The 14,357-nt window shown below is 41.9% G+C and overlaps 1 protein-coding gene across 3 annotated transcripts in view; it reads left to right on the top strand.

Annotated features, from left to right (window-relative positions):
• Positions 1 to 14,357, top strand: part of DCLK1 (doublecortin like kinase 1) — a 334,659-nt gene that overhangs the window by 241,226 nt on the left and 79,076 nt on the right. For all 3 annotated transcript variants that reach the window (XM_007097655.3, XM_007097657.3, XM_007097656.2), the window contains exon 4: positions 496 to 612. In XM_007097655.3, the coding sequence (XP_007097717.1) occupies positions 496 to 612 (117 nt within the window). The remainder of the gene's footprint in view (positions 1 to 495; positions 613 to 14,357) is intronic.

The following is a 14,357-nucleotide window of genomic DNA, read 5'->3' as shown; positions in this document are numbered from 1 at the left end:
TCACACCTGGTAAAAGCCCAGTGCTGTCGCTGCAAGGATTCCCAAGAACAATCAGTTGGGACCTGATAGGTGGAATCCTCCATCACTGCATATCTTGGTTTACCAGGTTGACCTTTTGTCTAACATTTTTCTCGGAAGAAAGAACAAATTACCCTGAAAGAGACATGTACACACAAATAACACAAGAGGTGGGTGGAGAGAAACCAACAAAACCACCTCTTTACCAGGCTATGACTCCCAGTCTATCCAAAATATTATTGTAAACAAGGTAAACTAGAAGTCTTAGAGTATTATTTACTTGGATGTCTAAGACGCCTACTGTGCCCTTTTCTCATTGTTTTCTTGATTCTTTTGTTTTAGATAAGCACCGGGCTGGCAGGAAATAGGCATGACTGAGGAGGGCCATATGTTTCTCCTGTCTTCAGGTTTACTGCGCATTTTGAATGGTTTGTGCCATGATCCTATAATGATGTGTGGTTGTTGTTCTTTCCCCAGAATGTCGAGTGGTGAAGTCCACTTCCTACACCAAAATAGCTTCATCATCCCGCAGGAGCACCACCAAGAGCCCAGGACCTTCCAGGCGCAGCAAATCCCCTGCATCAACCAGCTCAGGTAAAGCACCAAAGGAGATGAAGAAACTGTTGTTTCTGACGCATGATGCACAGAGGGTGTGTGAAGCCCACAGCGGGAGGTTTTCAAGAGAGTAGATTCCAGTTTATAATTTTAGAACATGTTGAAATGATGGAACAGATTTGCCAGAGTCTAGCATGTTAGCTTTAAGAAAAAACATCAAGCTTGGGAAAACTTACTTAGCAAAGACTCAGGAAACCCAGATTTGCCCACAAATAGAAGTATACTACCAACTTGCATCGTTTCCCACCACAAATACCAGTTTTTCAGGCTAAGGGCCCCAACTGCAGAAGTCTCCGTTAAAGCATTTATTCTACTTGGGACTGGCTTACGACGAGTTTCCAATTTGTATTTGCTGAACTTCTGTTTCACACACATTTTACTGTGGACCCAGCACGGCTCTGGAGCTAAAAGCAGTGAATTTGTATTTGCTGAACTTCTGTTTCACACACATTTTACTGTGGACCCAGCACGGCTCTGGAGCTAAAAGCAGTGAGAATGAGAGCGTCGAGCAGGGAGGGCTACAGTGACTCTGGTCTGTGTCCTGCCTCTCAGCGGCCCTAGTGCTGGTGCCAGAGCACAATGTGTGTGCTCACAGGATGACCATGTCAGCTCTGCCTCTTCCTTCTTTGGTCTTAAAAATGATGTGAGTCAGTTAGAAGGTGTGTGTTTGGTTGTTTGGTTGGTTGGTTTTGTTTTGTTTTTCTTTTTGGCTTCCGGTCTAAGGTCTATTTCACGATTGAAGGGAATTATTACATACTATAAACTGTTGAATGGGAATTATTAAATGATACGTACATCAAGGTGATTGTCCCTGATTACATGAAGACAGAGAAGCTCTTATAAATAGAGACAAAGACCTTTGGGGCCTACACAGAGGCCCTCTTGTACTCACCAGCGTGGGCTTAGACAGAGCGTGTGCAAAGATCTCTCGGCTGGGGCTGCGAGGCCCTGCCTCTGGCATCACTCACCAGCTGTTACACTAGAATGTAAGTTATAACCTCCATACTTAAAAATAGAGATGTTATGATGTTTTTCCTTAAAAAGTAAAACCAAAACCTCCAAAGTGAGTCTCAGAAAAAGGAACTCCTAGTAAGCTAGATAGCTAGAACCCCAGCCTTGGTTCTCTAAAAGTTACCGTCTCCCTGGGCTTTTGCTGATTACAGCTATTCCCCAGACAGGTCTCCAGAGATCTTCTCCTTTGACACTTACCCTAAGGTGGCAGCCTCTGCACACTTCTCACAGCATGCCCTACATCACAACCAGCCTGGGAATAAGTCTCAGCTCATGGTTGGCACTTGGGATGAAGCTTGTTTGCTCCTCCTAGTTTAAGGGTGGGCTGAGAACTCCTTGCTTAATATGACATGACTCACCCAGATTGGATGGAACTCTGAAATGAGACTTTACTAATGGGTAAGGCATCGAGACTCAAATCTCAGCATAAATGTCACTTGGGGGCTTGTGTCACTTACGACTTCTCGGATCATAAGCCTACGTTTTAGCAAGTATTCTAGGCAATTTTGATCAGGTGGTCTATGGAACATAGTATGAGGAGCAGTGGGTGAAGGAAGTGGTTCCCACATTTGTTCTCTTGACTGGCACTATCACCATCACTTGAGCACATGTTAGAAATGTAGTTCTGATGAGCCCCTCCATTGACCCACTGAATCAGAAGCTCTGAAGATAAGGGCCTAGCATCTGGATTTTCACAGGCCCTCCAGGTGATTCTGATGCTCACCCAAGTTTGAGAACTAATGAATTACGGATAACAAAATGGAAATAAATACAGGAGGTCATTTGACTGCTAATCTGGGGTGAAAGATGGGGCTTGCTCGTCTTCATTTATTGGCATGACACAGTTGACTTCTTTCTACGTCTCTGCTTGCTTCCAAGTGGCAGTGTCCATCTTTAACCCAAGAGCAGAGCTCCAAATACTATGAGGTGTAGACCAAGGTTACAATGACCCACCTTCAGAGAGCCAATTCCCTGGGACAAGAGAGAATTTCTGTCTGAAGGTCATCCCTTCCCTGGAAACTGATATTGAGGGAAATCTTTCCCTTCGGTAGAGACAATATCTATACACAGAGATGTGGGCTCCTACGAAATGACAGAGGAGTGGTAGAATTGCTGCATGTAAAACTCCCCCGGGAGACCTTAGCTTCTTCATTAACCAGCTAGCAGGTTAAAACTGAGCTCTTTGGAGGATGTTCAGTCTCGACCAAAGGACATTGCTCATTTTCTCTAGGCAAACCCAGGCTGTCGAATGAGCCCCGGTAGAACAGTAAGAAAGAAGAAGGTCATGGGCCTAGCCCGACTGTTGCCCCTAAAATCTTGGCTATTTAGTATAATCACATAAAGTTGTAATGGAGAAAGAAGCCCCACGTTAATTGAAACATTATCAATGCTATTAAAAATGACAGTATTAACAAACAAAATTAGTCCCTGATCTCAAACAACTCTGACATTGACAAATTTTAATATTTTCTCTCTTCTTTCTTAGTATATACCATGAATTTTAAAATGTCAGGTGTAGTGGGGAAACATTTAATAATGGGTGATTGGGCAAATTCTGACGTCTTTTACAGTATAGCTATTTCAACAGAATAAATATGCATTATTTTTATTGTTTTTAACAGCTTTTTTTTTCATTTTAATGTTTATTTTTGAGAGAGAGAGGGAGACAGAACATGAGCAGGGGGCAGAGAGAGAGGGAGACACAGAATCTGAAGCAGGCTCTAGGCTCTGAGCTGTCAGCGCAGAACCTGACGTGGGGCTCAAACCCATGAACCATGAGATCATGACCTGAGTCGAAATCAGACGCTTAACTGACTGAGCCACCCAGGAGCCCAATCTAACAGCTTTTTAAATGTTGATTTAGTTGTTTTTTTTTTTTTAATTTTTTTTTTACGTTTATTTATTTTTGAGACAGAGAGAGACAGAGCATGAACGGGGGAGGGTCAGAGAGAGGGAGACACAGAATCTGAAGCAGGCTCCAGGCTTTGAGCTGTCAGCACAGAGCCCTACGCGGGGCTCGAATTCATGGACCGCGAGATCATGGCCTGAGCCGAGTAACCGACTGAGCCACCCAGGCGCCCCAATGTTGATTTAGTTTTTAAAAATATTTTATTTGCTTATTTAGAGAGAGAGAGAGAGATAACACAAGTAGGGGAGGGGCAGAGAGAGAGGGACAGAGAGAATTCCAAGCAGACCCCGCACTGTCAGCACAGAGCCCATGGTGGGGCTCGAACTCACGAACCGTGAGATCATGATGCGAGCCGAAACCAGGAGTCGGACGCCTAACTGACCGAGCCACCCAGGTACCCCTAGTTTTATTTTTTAACTGAAGTATAGTTGACACACAGTGTTGCATTCGTTTCAGGTGTGCAGTATCGTGGTTTGACAACCCCATACATTATGCTGTGTTCACAAGTGTAGCCGCCATCTGTCGCCATACAACCTATTATAATGCCACTGACCACATTCTCTTTGCTGCACCTTTTATCCCCATGACTTATTCATTCCATAACTGGAAACCTGTATCTCCCACTCCCCTTCATCCATTTTGCCCAGTCCCCCACCCCGTCCTCTCTGACAACCTCTGTTGTCTGTATTTGTGGGTCTGTCTCTGCTTTTTATTTTTTTGTTTATTCATTTAATACACTTTATTTTTAAGACTTCTGGGCAGTTAGATGCTCCTGGGTTTGGGCAGAATTTTTTTTTTTCATTTTTTATTTTGTCTTCATAAGTCAAGGAGGGGGGGTAAGTCAGATTATTGTGCACATGTCAAAGAACGAGATCATGAGCTCTGGAACAGTTATTGTCTGCTGCTAAGGTTTCTTCTACTACAGATGCAGAAAAAAGTGTCCTCGCACTTTCTGTCTGATTGTGGCATCCAAGACTGAATGGGGGAATACAGGAGAAAAACATGAAGAGAGAATTTTTGCAGCTCAGAAATAACCTTGTAAATAGTGAAAAGCCTGTTTTACTCCAAAAATACATCTAAAATTTGAGTTAAAAAAATCATGAATCTAATTTTAAAAAGATAATTATGAATGCAAGAAATTATTTCACTTTAGAATTAACTGGTAACATAATCACTGCACAGCATCTCTAACATTGTACAAATATTATAATATATTTAATTATAATCTTATAAATATAGATGGAATGTATCATTTAGCAAAAGTAATTTCAGAAACGCTGAAAAGCAGACAGGCAAATGCAATGAATCTATTTGTATTCATCCCTGCCAGAATTTGTAACTGTTCTTTTTAGAAGTTTAAAATGGATAGGGTGCAATGCCTCAAAATCAATAGATTGCTTTAAACAAGCATTTCAGTTTTCTATTGTTTCCTTGAGTCCTTTCATTTCTAGGGAAAATCTGGTTGATTTAAGTGGCACCAACTTAGAATTTGTGATAGGTGAGCCATGCCGGGTAGTATCATTTCCATAAAAGAAAGTGAAATCCAAATCCATTCCAAAATTACATTTCATTGACGGTATCGTTAACTTCTAGGTCAAAATTAATCAAGTGGCATTGATTGCATTTCGTTTAACATGAGACCTTTATGCATATAAAATTTTCAACTTCATTTTGTTTTAGAAAGTATGCCATACAACTATTCCTTGGTTATATAACAGCCAATAAGATGCAATGCCTGTCTCTTGATTCTGATTTGCTACCAAATCCTTTCACCTTTCTCTGGATGATACTAATTTAGAGAGGGTTTACAGAGCAGTAGTACCCAGTCACAAAATTGTCGATTATGTGAACATTCCCAAGACCACTCTCTTTCCCTGAGATCTAAGCCCAGAGTTTAGAAAGGCCAGTGGTATTTCCATTTCTTTTCTGGGCAAACACAGCTTCTGGGTGTCAGGGGAGTGCTTGCCTCAAATCCCCTCCCCTGTGCTAGCCTAAGACTCCCATCTCCACTCAAGTATGGCTCTTAAAACCAGTGGAAAGGATCAGTGAATTATCTCTATATTAACTGCATCACCATTTCCTTTCTTAAAAAATTTTTTTTTAATTTTTTAAATGTTTATTTGTTTTTGAGACAGAGAGACAGAGCACAAGTGGGGGAGGGGCATAAAGAGAGGGAGACACAGAATCTGAAGCAGTCTCCCGGCCCTGAGCTGTCAGCACAGAACCCGATGCGGGGCTCGGACCCACAAACTGTGAGATCATGACTGGAGCCAAAGTCTGATGCTTAACTGACTGATGCTCCTGCATCACCATTTTCTTAAAATAGCCTGTTCACTGTTTTTTATAAATCATAGAGACTAGAATGTGCATAATTTTAATTTCATGCCTTGAAAGCCCTGCTATTGCCCCAAACCAAGTTACCATCATAGGCCTGACTTTCTCACATGAAAGAACGTTAGGGGGAATGTTTTTCCCCCTAAAGTATTAATGTAAAATTTGAAATCACTTCTACTTCAGTTCAATTTCTGCTTTCAATATTCATCTTCCTATGTTATACAGAGATTACAACGTAGTATAAAGTTAAGGTTTGCTCAGTTTTCATGTCATGCTGCTGTTCGTAAGAAAATTGTTAATTTATATTTAAATGACATCACAGTTTGCACAGGATTTTTATCTCTTTGATGTTTTTCAGTTCTCTTAACTGTCTTCCAACTACAATCAAGACATGATATTATTATTTGTTATGTAACAATATAGTCTTTTTTTTTTTAATTTTTTTAATGTTTATTTATTTTTGAGAGAGAGAGAGAACAAGTGGGGAAGGGGCAGAGAGAGAGGGAGACACAGAATCCGAAGCAGGCTCCAGGCTCCAGGCTCCGAGCTGTCAGCACAGAGCCTGATGCAGGGCTTGAGCCCACGAGTGAGCCACGAGATCATGACCCAAGCCAAACTTGGATGGATTCTCAACTGACTGAGCCACCCAGGTGCCCCCAGTCTGTTTTTAGAGATGAGGAAGCAGTCAGGGCTGGGGAAACTGCTTGACTCAGAGTGACAGAGTTAACAGTGGCAGCTCAGGGCTGGCACCTGGGGCTTCCTGTGCTGTAGACAATGCAGGCTGGCCATTCTCAATACCTGTTTCTTCACCTCTGTTTATTAAAGATTTTATTTCCAGGAAATAACTAATATGGTACCTGGTTTAACATTGCAGTTTACAACATCATAACACCTTGTAATAGAAGCCTAAGTATTGGTCCCAGGTACCAGCATTCGAGAAGTTAAAATGATTCACTCCAGCTGACCAACTGATGTATGGTCAGTTGTAGATAGAGACTTTCCTTTGCAAGTCAGTGTTAGAACAAGAATGAGTATCCACTCTAAATCTTCTCTTCATCCCTTACTCCTTCTTCTTCTTGGAGCTAAAAGAAGCCTAGAGGTGATTTATTAATGTAAGGTGTTCATTTACACATTCAGAAATCTCAAGTGCAGATCTGTTGGTGTCAGGCATTTCCTAGGCACTAATGATGCAGAGATGAAAAAAATAGCCTCAATTCTCAAGAAGCATACAGGTCAAGCCCCCTAAATAATTTGTAGATACCATAATTCACATACCTGATGAATTAATATTAATCTACTTAACATAAAGAGTCCAAAAAGGCAATTTGAACCAGAGAGAGAGAGAAAGAGAGAGAGAAACCAGGAGCCTTAATAACACACAAGAAGAATAATGAGCCCCCAGACAATAGTGTGCCGAGACACTGAATGCAGTTATCGCTAAGAAATGGGAAAAGTGGTTTTTAGTTGCTTTTTAAAGAAACGAGAATATCTAAGAGTATCGTAAAGAGTGTTTAATATGGGTTGAATCTTTATTCATGTGTGTTTATCTTTGGAACACAGACTTTCATAAAATGTGTAATTTAAAAGTGAAATTCTTTTAAACAAATTCCTTTATCTGTAGAAGGAAGTTATAACAAAATATCTCCAGAATAAGAGTATAATATGCACTAAATTTATCTCAGTAAAAATGGATAAAGTTTAGTTTTGCTTTATATTGTTTTCTTAATATTAAAAGTGTAAGAAAATCACACTCACCTATCTTGAATTTTCATTGCTGCAGTCCTCCTTAAAACTTTAGATTTCAAAATTTTGACCTCTTCCTGGATCACTTAGAAGAACTTTGTGGTTTTTTGTTTGTTTGTTTGTTTACTTGCTTTAGAGTTTTTATTCCTATTTAAACGGATGGTCAACTTTTTCTCATAGAATAACACCTACTTAGATTCTCTCTCTGTAGAAGCCATGGCAAACATAATTGAGCCCTCGGTGGGTGCCTTACACCCATCAATTCAAGCATAAGCTGATGGACTTTCTTGTCCTTCAGAAGTTTATAGTCGAAGGTAGAAATACTCTTGGCGACAACTATTCATTCACTCAGTATGCACTGAGAATCCACCATTGACCAGCAATGCTGTGTGCAGGAGATGCAAGGGGGAACATTTGACAGAGGGAAAAGCTGGGTGGCTTAGTAATGACCTTCTACCATGACTGAAGCACCATTCTGTCCTCCACAGGCTTACAACTTAGTTGTATACGACTCTGGAAATCCTGCAGTTTTCTTATTTATGCTATTCAAATTTTCTTTTTTTACACTTATGTAAAAATATTTTATGCAACATATGCAGATAAGACAGGAATCAAAGCTGGGGAAGCAAAGAGAATTTTAATCAGCTTTCTAGTCCAATATGTCAACTTTTTTTATTTATATCAAACACCTTCAAAGGCAGATTTATAGCTATTATTTTTTTCTTAGCTCAGTCTTGTTCTTTAATGTAGATTTCACCTTATACATTCTATGGAAGATCTTTGCTGCTTTGGGGTTCCAAGGGAATTCTTGAAAACAAATACACCAAGAAGATCAAGGGGGCTGATGATTCATCTCTTGTGTTTTTAGAATTTTTTGTGGCATATAAATCTCAGTCCTCTTTCCCTGCACCCATCAATTCCCCCCAGTGCTCGCCCTCAGCAGGTGAATATCTCCAAAGGTGCTTTGCAAAACTTTGAAACATTATGTTGACCCACTGTGTATGGGGGGCAGGTAACACCCTACATCAGCTGCCTTTATGAACTCCTCAGTGTAAATGCCCCATATTAATTAAATAAACATTTCCTGAACATCTGTTGTGTTCCAGGCATGTATTAAGTCCCAAGGATATGAAGATGATTAAACCACAGTTCTTGTCTTCAGGTTGCTTATATTCTTGCTTTCAAATTGAGATACACACACATACACATACACACACACACACACACACACACACACACACACACACACACCAGTACACACACACACACACACACACACACACACACACACCACTTACTGTAATTGTGTAGAAAGTGCCATGACAGCCCAGAGAAAGAAAGGGTTAAATCTCATTAAAGGGGTCAGGGAAAACTTCCATGAAAATTCGGAATTACAAGTTGGGACTTGAGGATCCTTCCAGGATAAGAAGGGCCAGGTGGGCCTTCTTATCCTGGAGGTAAGGCACAAAAGCATGAATTTGTATAGCATATTTAAGGACCAGTTGTTACATGACCAATGATAGATTTGAGGAAAGTGTTGGGAGAAGAAGATTGTAGCCACGTTGGTTGTAGTCATTCATTGCACATGCCTGAGAGGGTATATTTTTGTTGTAGGTGTTAGACGGTGAAAGAGAATTTAAGGTAAGATCATGATTTGATTTTTCTTTGAATTTTAGAAACAGTGGTGCAGTGGTAGAGAGAGAGGCTACACATGATGGGCCAAGGACCAAGGAAGGCTCCACAAGGCCACCATAGTCATCCAGGAAAGAAATTTTCAGGCCAAAATTTAGACAGCAACGTTGGGGATAGGATAGACTTTGAAAAGGGCATGAGCCAGGAATTTAACTGGATATGAGGCCAGAAGAGGAGAGAGGAGTCAGAAATGAGGAGCAGGTTTGAGGGGTGAGGAGAGGAGTGGTAGGGAGTGAGTACATTTCAGACATGTGGAGTGTGAGTTGCTTTGGAAACATCAGTAGGCAACTAGGAATAAGTAACTGTGTTTAAGTCAGATTTGAGCCAACAGAGTATATTTGGGAGACCCTGGCATATAGTAGTGATTTAAATAATAGAAGTGTAGGATGCCTCTCCCTCTAGCCCAGTGAGAAGTTTGTGGAGTAAGGACGGACACGGAAGCACGGTGACCATCTGCGGTTATCAGAGCACATCAGAAGAGGCAGGAGAACCATGACAGATGGTGACAGAAGTCACAGGGCAGAAAGTTTCAAGATGAACGGAGAGCCAGAAATATCTGATAAGTTCAGTAAGTAACATGGGAACTGAGAGGAGGTCATAGAGCTCAGCAGTGAGTCCCACTGGTAAGCTGGGAAAGCTCCATTTCAGCAGGTAAGCCCAGATGGCAGTGGAGTATCCTCTGGGCATGTTGTCCCTGGGTGGGGGGAGGGGGCGTCACTGTGGAACTGCCCCAGGGCTGACTCCCAGGCTCAACTTGAAGGGGAGGCTGTCCTGCCGTTCCTGGTAGAATGGGGGCAAAGCACCCACATGGGGACCAAAGGGGCAGCAGAGCCCTTCAATCCCAGGACACTCATCCACCCTGATCTAAGGTGCTCTGCATGCCCGATTCCTTCACAATAACCATGGCCTGTCCTGGGACCCCAGTTAACACATTTTCATAATTATAAACCAGAGGTCTCCAGGAGTCCTGTTTTGTTATTGTTGAGTTACCCCGAAATCATCTTTGACTCCTTTACCCCCTTCCCTTCTGCATTCAGTTTGTCCCCAGTCTTCCTGGCTCCCCCTTCGCAGTGCTGTTCCAGAACTCCAATTTCTCACAGGCCACAAACACTGCTTGCCAGGTGACCTCTTCCCTGCCTTTGTCCTCTGCCCCTTACATCTGCCCTGCAAACTGATGTCAGACTTGTTGCCATTATTTACTGTCTGCCCAAAAACATCTGAACTCCTTATTCTCATATGAAAAACTATCTTGATTTGGTCCCAGTCTTCCTTTCCAGCTCAGTCTCCCACTTTTCCTCTGGACTCGTGCTTTATCTTATGAACTAATTTAAATTTCTACCAGATAACCCTTGGGCTTTTCCACTTGGTAGCTTTCTTTAGTCCTAGAAGCCTTCTTTTGCTGCTTCAGCTGAAAAGAGGGTGCACACCCAGTTGGCCCAGATGACCTCTGTGAAACGTCCCCTGATTACCTCACTATTTAGGGTCTTCTTCACTCTACAATCCTGTGACATTTGATTTGGTTCCTGGTCTTTAGGTGACATATCATATCACCCTCCTAGGTTGTGAGGTTTCTGAGAGCAGGAGTTCTTTACACAGTCTGTATGCTCCCAAGTTCATGGTAACTACTAGGTAAATTGACCAGATGAGTGAATTGAGAAATACTGGGATCTGTTCAAGTTGCCTAGGTTTCCTGGTGTTCAAGGGACTTTTCATAAATATTAAAAAAATTAATTCATAGAGCCAGGTCCCTTCCTGCATCCCCACAGTTTCTGTGTACCTACAACAAAAATATGCCTTCATGGGCCAGTTCCCATTATTCTCAATAGACAGTCCCTTTGAATTGGACCCATTGATTCCATTTAAGAAGAAAATGTAGACAAATGGAGAAATTCAGAGTTCCACCTCACTTATGAGTTGAGTATCTATGAAGACAGAATTAGGAAAATGCATGTTTCCCTGAGAGTTCCCCCACCCCTACCCCATTCGATAGTTGTCTGTTTTCTCTTGACCTCATTGGACTCCATCTGCTTTTTGTTTCTTTTTTCTTCTTCTTCTAATCCATAATGTGGCAAGCAATGGACAAGGGCTGGGAAAAGAGATTTTAGAGTATCTACAACCTCCTCCATGATCAGGGAATGAGTTAAAGTCTAAAGCAAGCAGTCAGATCTTGCCAACAACATGCCCAAGTCACTACCCCCTGAATACATAACCGGACCGCATATGTATGCAGACATGTTCTCTCCTCTCATCACTGCAAGTGTCGCATCATAAATAAATGAACCACCTTACGTGCAGGAAGGAGATTGGGAAAGGACAAGGTAGATTTTCATGTCTAAAAAGTTACCTTGTAATTAGATAGTTTTGCTTGGAGAGTGCTCTGATTTCAGGACCAGTTTGAGACATTTAAACATTTAACTTCCACATGTGGTCTGAGACTGTTAAGAATGAAACTCCAGGGGTGCCTGGGTGGCTCAGTTGGTTAAGCTTCCGACTTCGGCTCAGGTCATGATCTTGCGGTTCATGAGTTCAAGCCCCGTGTTGGGTTCTGTGCTGACAGCTCAGAGTCTGGATCTTGCTTCAAATTCTGTGCATCCCTCTCTCTCTGTTCCTCCCCCAGTCACACTCTGTCTCACTGTCTCTCTCTCTCTCAAAAATAAATAAAAAATTAAAAAAAAATTTTTTTAAAAAGAATGAAACTCTAAAGAGAATAAACCCTTTAAGTTTACCAAGGCGTTGCTAAATTAATATACACATGCACCTAGTCACCTGATAGGAGCAATGAACTAGTAACGGTAAGCCAAGTATTCCCAGATTCTAGAGTTTTTTTGTAATGTTCATATTCAAGTACAAGTTTTGGGACACAGAGACCGACAGACAGAGGCAGGCAGGCCCATAGTCAGTGTATGGTATATGCCGTGTGGGTGCTGACTGATTGATTATAGAGCCCTGAATTATGGCTCTAGAGGAGGGTCATCTGTCAGAAATGATCAAAGAAAAGGTGAGACCGGATCCTTCATGACGAGTAATGTCCTGTGACCAATCCGTGCTGTTTTGTTCCCGATGGGCTTAGGTGATGGCCCAGTTGGACAAAAAGCAGGGACACAAACTAGGGATTTTTAAAGCCAACTCCACAGACTTCATACACAGCTCTTTGGTGGCCAGTTATGTGATTGATCATCATGGGATCTGAAAATAATCCAGCTTAAAGTTTAGCACTTCTCATTCAGGAAGTAACAAGTAGAGCAAGGGATACAGGATTTAAGGGAGATGTACCCCAATAGAATGTACCCCAAGGCAGTGGATCTGATGTGTCCTTCAGTAATTCAGATGTAGTGACTTTCACGTTGAAATAATTAATTGTTAGACCTGCTTGGCCATTCCAAAACAACCATTTGGATTGAGTTGGATTTTTTCCTATTGGAATACAGACTCCTTTAATCAAGTAATACGTTATTCTGTAAAGCAATGCCATTTGTTACTTGAATTTTAATAAGTTCTATTAAATAGGTGACAAAGCCTTTTTTAAAAATTTTTTAATGTTTACTTATTTTTGAGACAGAGAGAAACAGAGCATGAGTTGGGGAGGGGCAGAGAGAGGGAGACACAGAATCTGAAGCAGGCTCCAGGCTCTGAGCTGTCAGCACAGAGCCCAACGCAGGGCTTCAACCCACCAACTGGAGATCATGACCTGAGTGGAAGTCGAATGCTCAACCGACTGAGCCGCCCAGCCACCCCATACAAAGCCTTTTATATTGGCATTCAGAGACTTCTGGTATTACAGGATAAAAAATAACTGAACTCAACACATGTGTCAGACTTACTTAGAAAATAAAATTATGTATTCCATCAGTGAGTCAACAGTAAGTTGTGTGATACTGTCTGGATGTCAAGAACCACTTTAAGAAGTTGCTAATGCTTTTTCGGTGGCCAAGAGGAAGAGTCTGAATAGAATTCTGACCCTAAGAACACAAGCCGTTCCCAGCTTTCAAGCAGGTTGTGTTCCAAAAATGTCTGGTTGGAAAATGGCTTGTTTGGCACTTGAGCCCTATTTTTCCAGAGAGATGGCAACACAAGTAGAAGCCTTGAGTCCAGTGGCTTTAAATGAAGGAGGCGCCCCAGTGGTAGAGAAAGGAACCTAGAATCCTTAGCCCTGCAGACAGGGGACACGAATTCTGGACATGTCCTGAGGTGTCAGGACAGGCCACTCACAGGAAAAGTGTGCAGTTCTTTGAGGAGACAGAAATGAGATCCAGTTTTAGTGCTGCTACCTTCCAGCTGTTCAGCTTTGGGCACATCACTTCAGATAAAATAGGAAAAATTATACCAGCCTAGACTGTGGAACTGATGTCACATAAGATGTTTCATCTGACATGTCCAAATTCTCTGTCCTTCCAAACTTGCTCCCCCTCTTCTTGTCGCAATCCTCTCCAACCAGTTACTACGTCCTATAGTGTTGAACCTCTGAAATCTCTCCGGAATGTTTCCATTTACCTCTACCCCCACTGCACCACCCTTCACCCAGCCACACCATTTCTCGGACCGTAGGACACTTAAATGTGCCACACTCCCTCCTGCCTACCCATTCTCCGTAGGGATATCCCTGACTGAGCGCATTATTGTTCCCCCCTAATCCGTTCTTGACAAGCAAGAGCTCTGGAGAGCTTTTAAAAATATAAATCTGATCTCCTCGCTCCTGTTTAACATCATGAAGAGCTTATCATTGTCCTTTGGATAAAAATCAAACTCCTTAACATTAACTGTAAAGCCTTGCATTATATAACCCCTACCTATTTAGGTCTTTTCAATGCACTACACTGCTCCCTCCTCCATTCCCAGCCACAAAACACGTGGTCCCCTTCCCTTGGAACACTTTTCCTTCATTGTATCCTACCCTGTTTCACCTGCAAAATGACACTAATACTTGGGTTCGGTTTCATTACCCGTTATTCTCTCTGTAGGGTGTAGGGCAACTTTGACGCCATACTTAGGATTTCAGTAGCAACCCTCAAGACAGTCATCCTCAAAATACTTTATT

Source organism: Panthera tigris, chromosome A1 (genome assembly GCF_018350195.1).
Source record: "Panthera tigris isolate Pti1 chromosome A1, P.tigris_Pti1_mat1.1, whole genome shotgun sequence".
In the NCBI taxonomy this organism is placed as follows: domain Eukaryota; kingdom Metazoa; phylum Chordata; class Mammalia; order Carnivora; family Felidae; genus Panthera; species Panthera tigris.
This window is presented reverse-complemented; position numbering and strand designations above follow the sequence as displayed.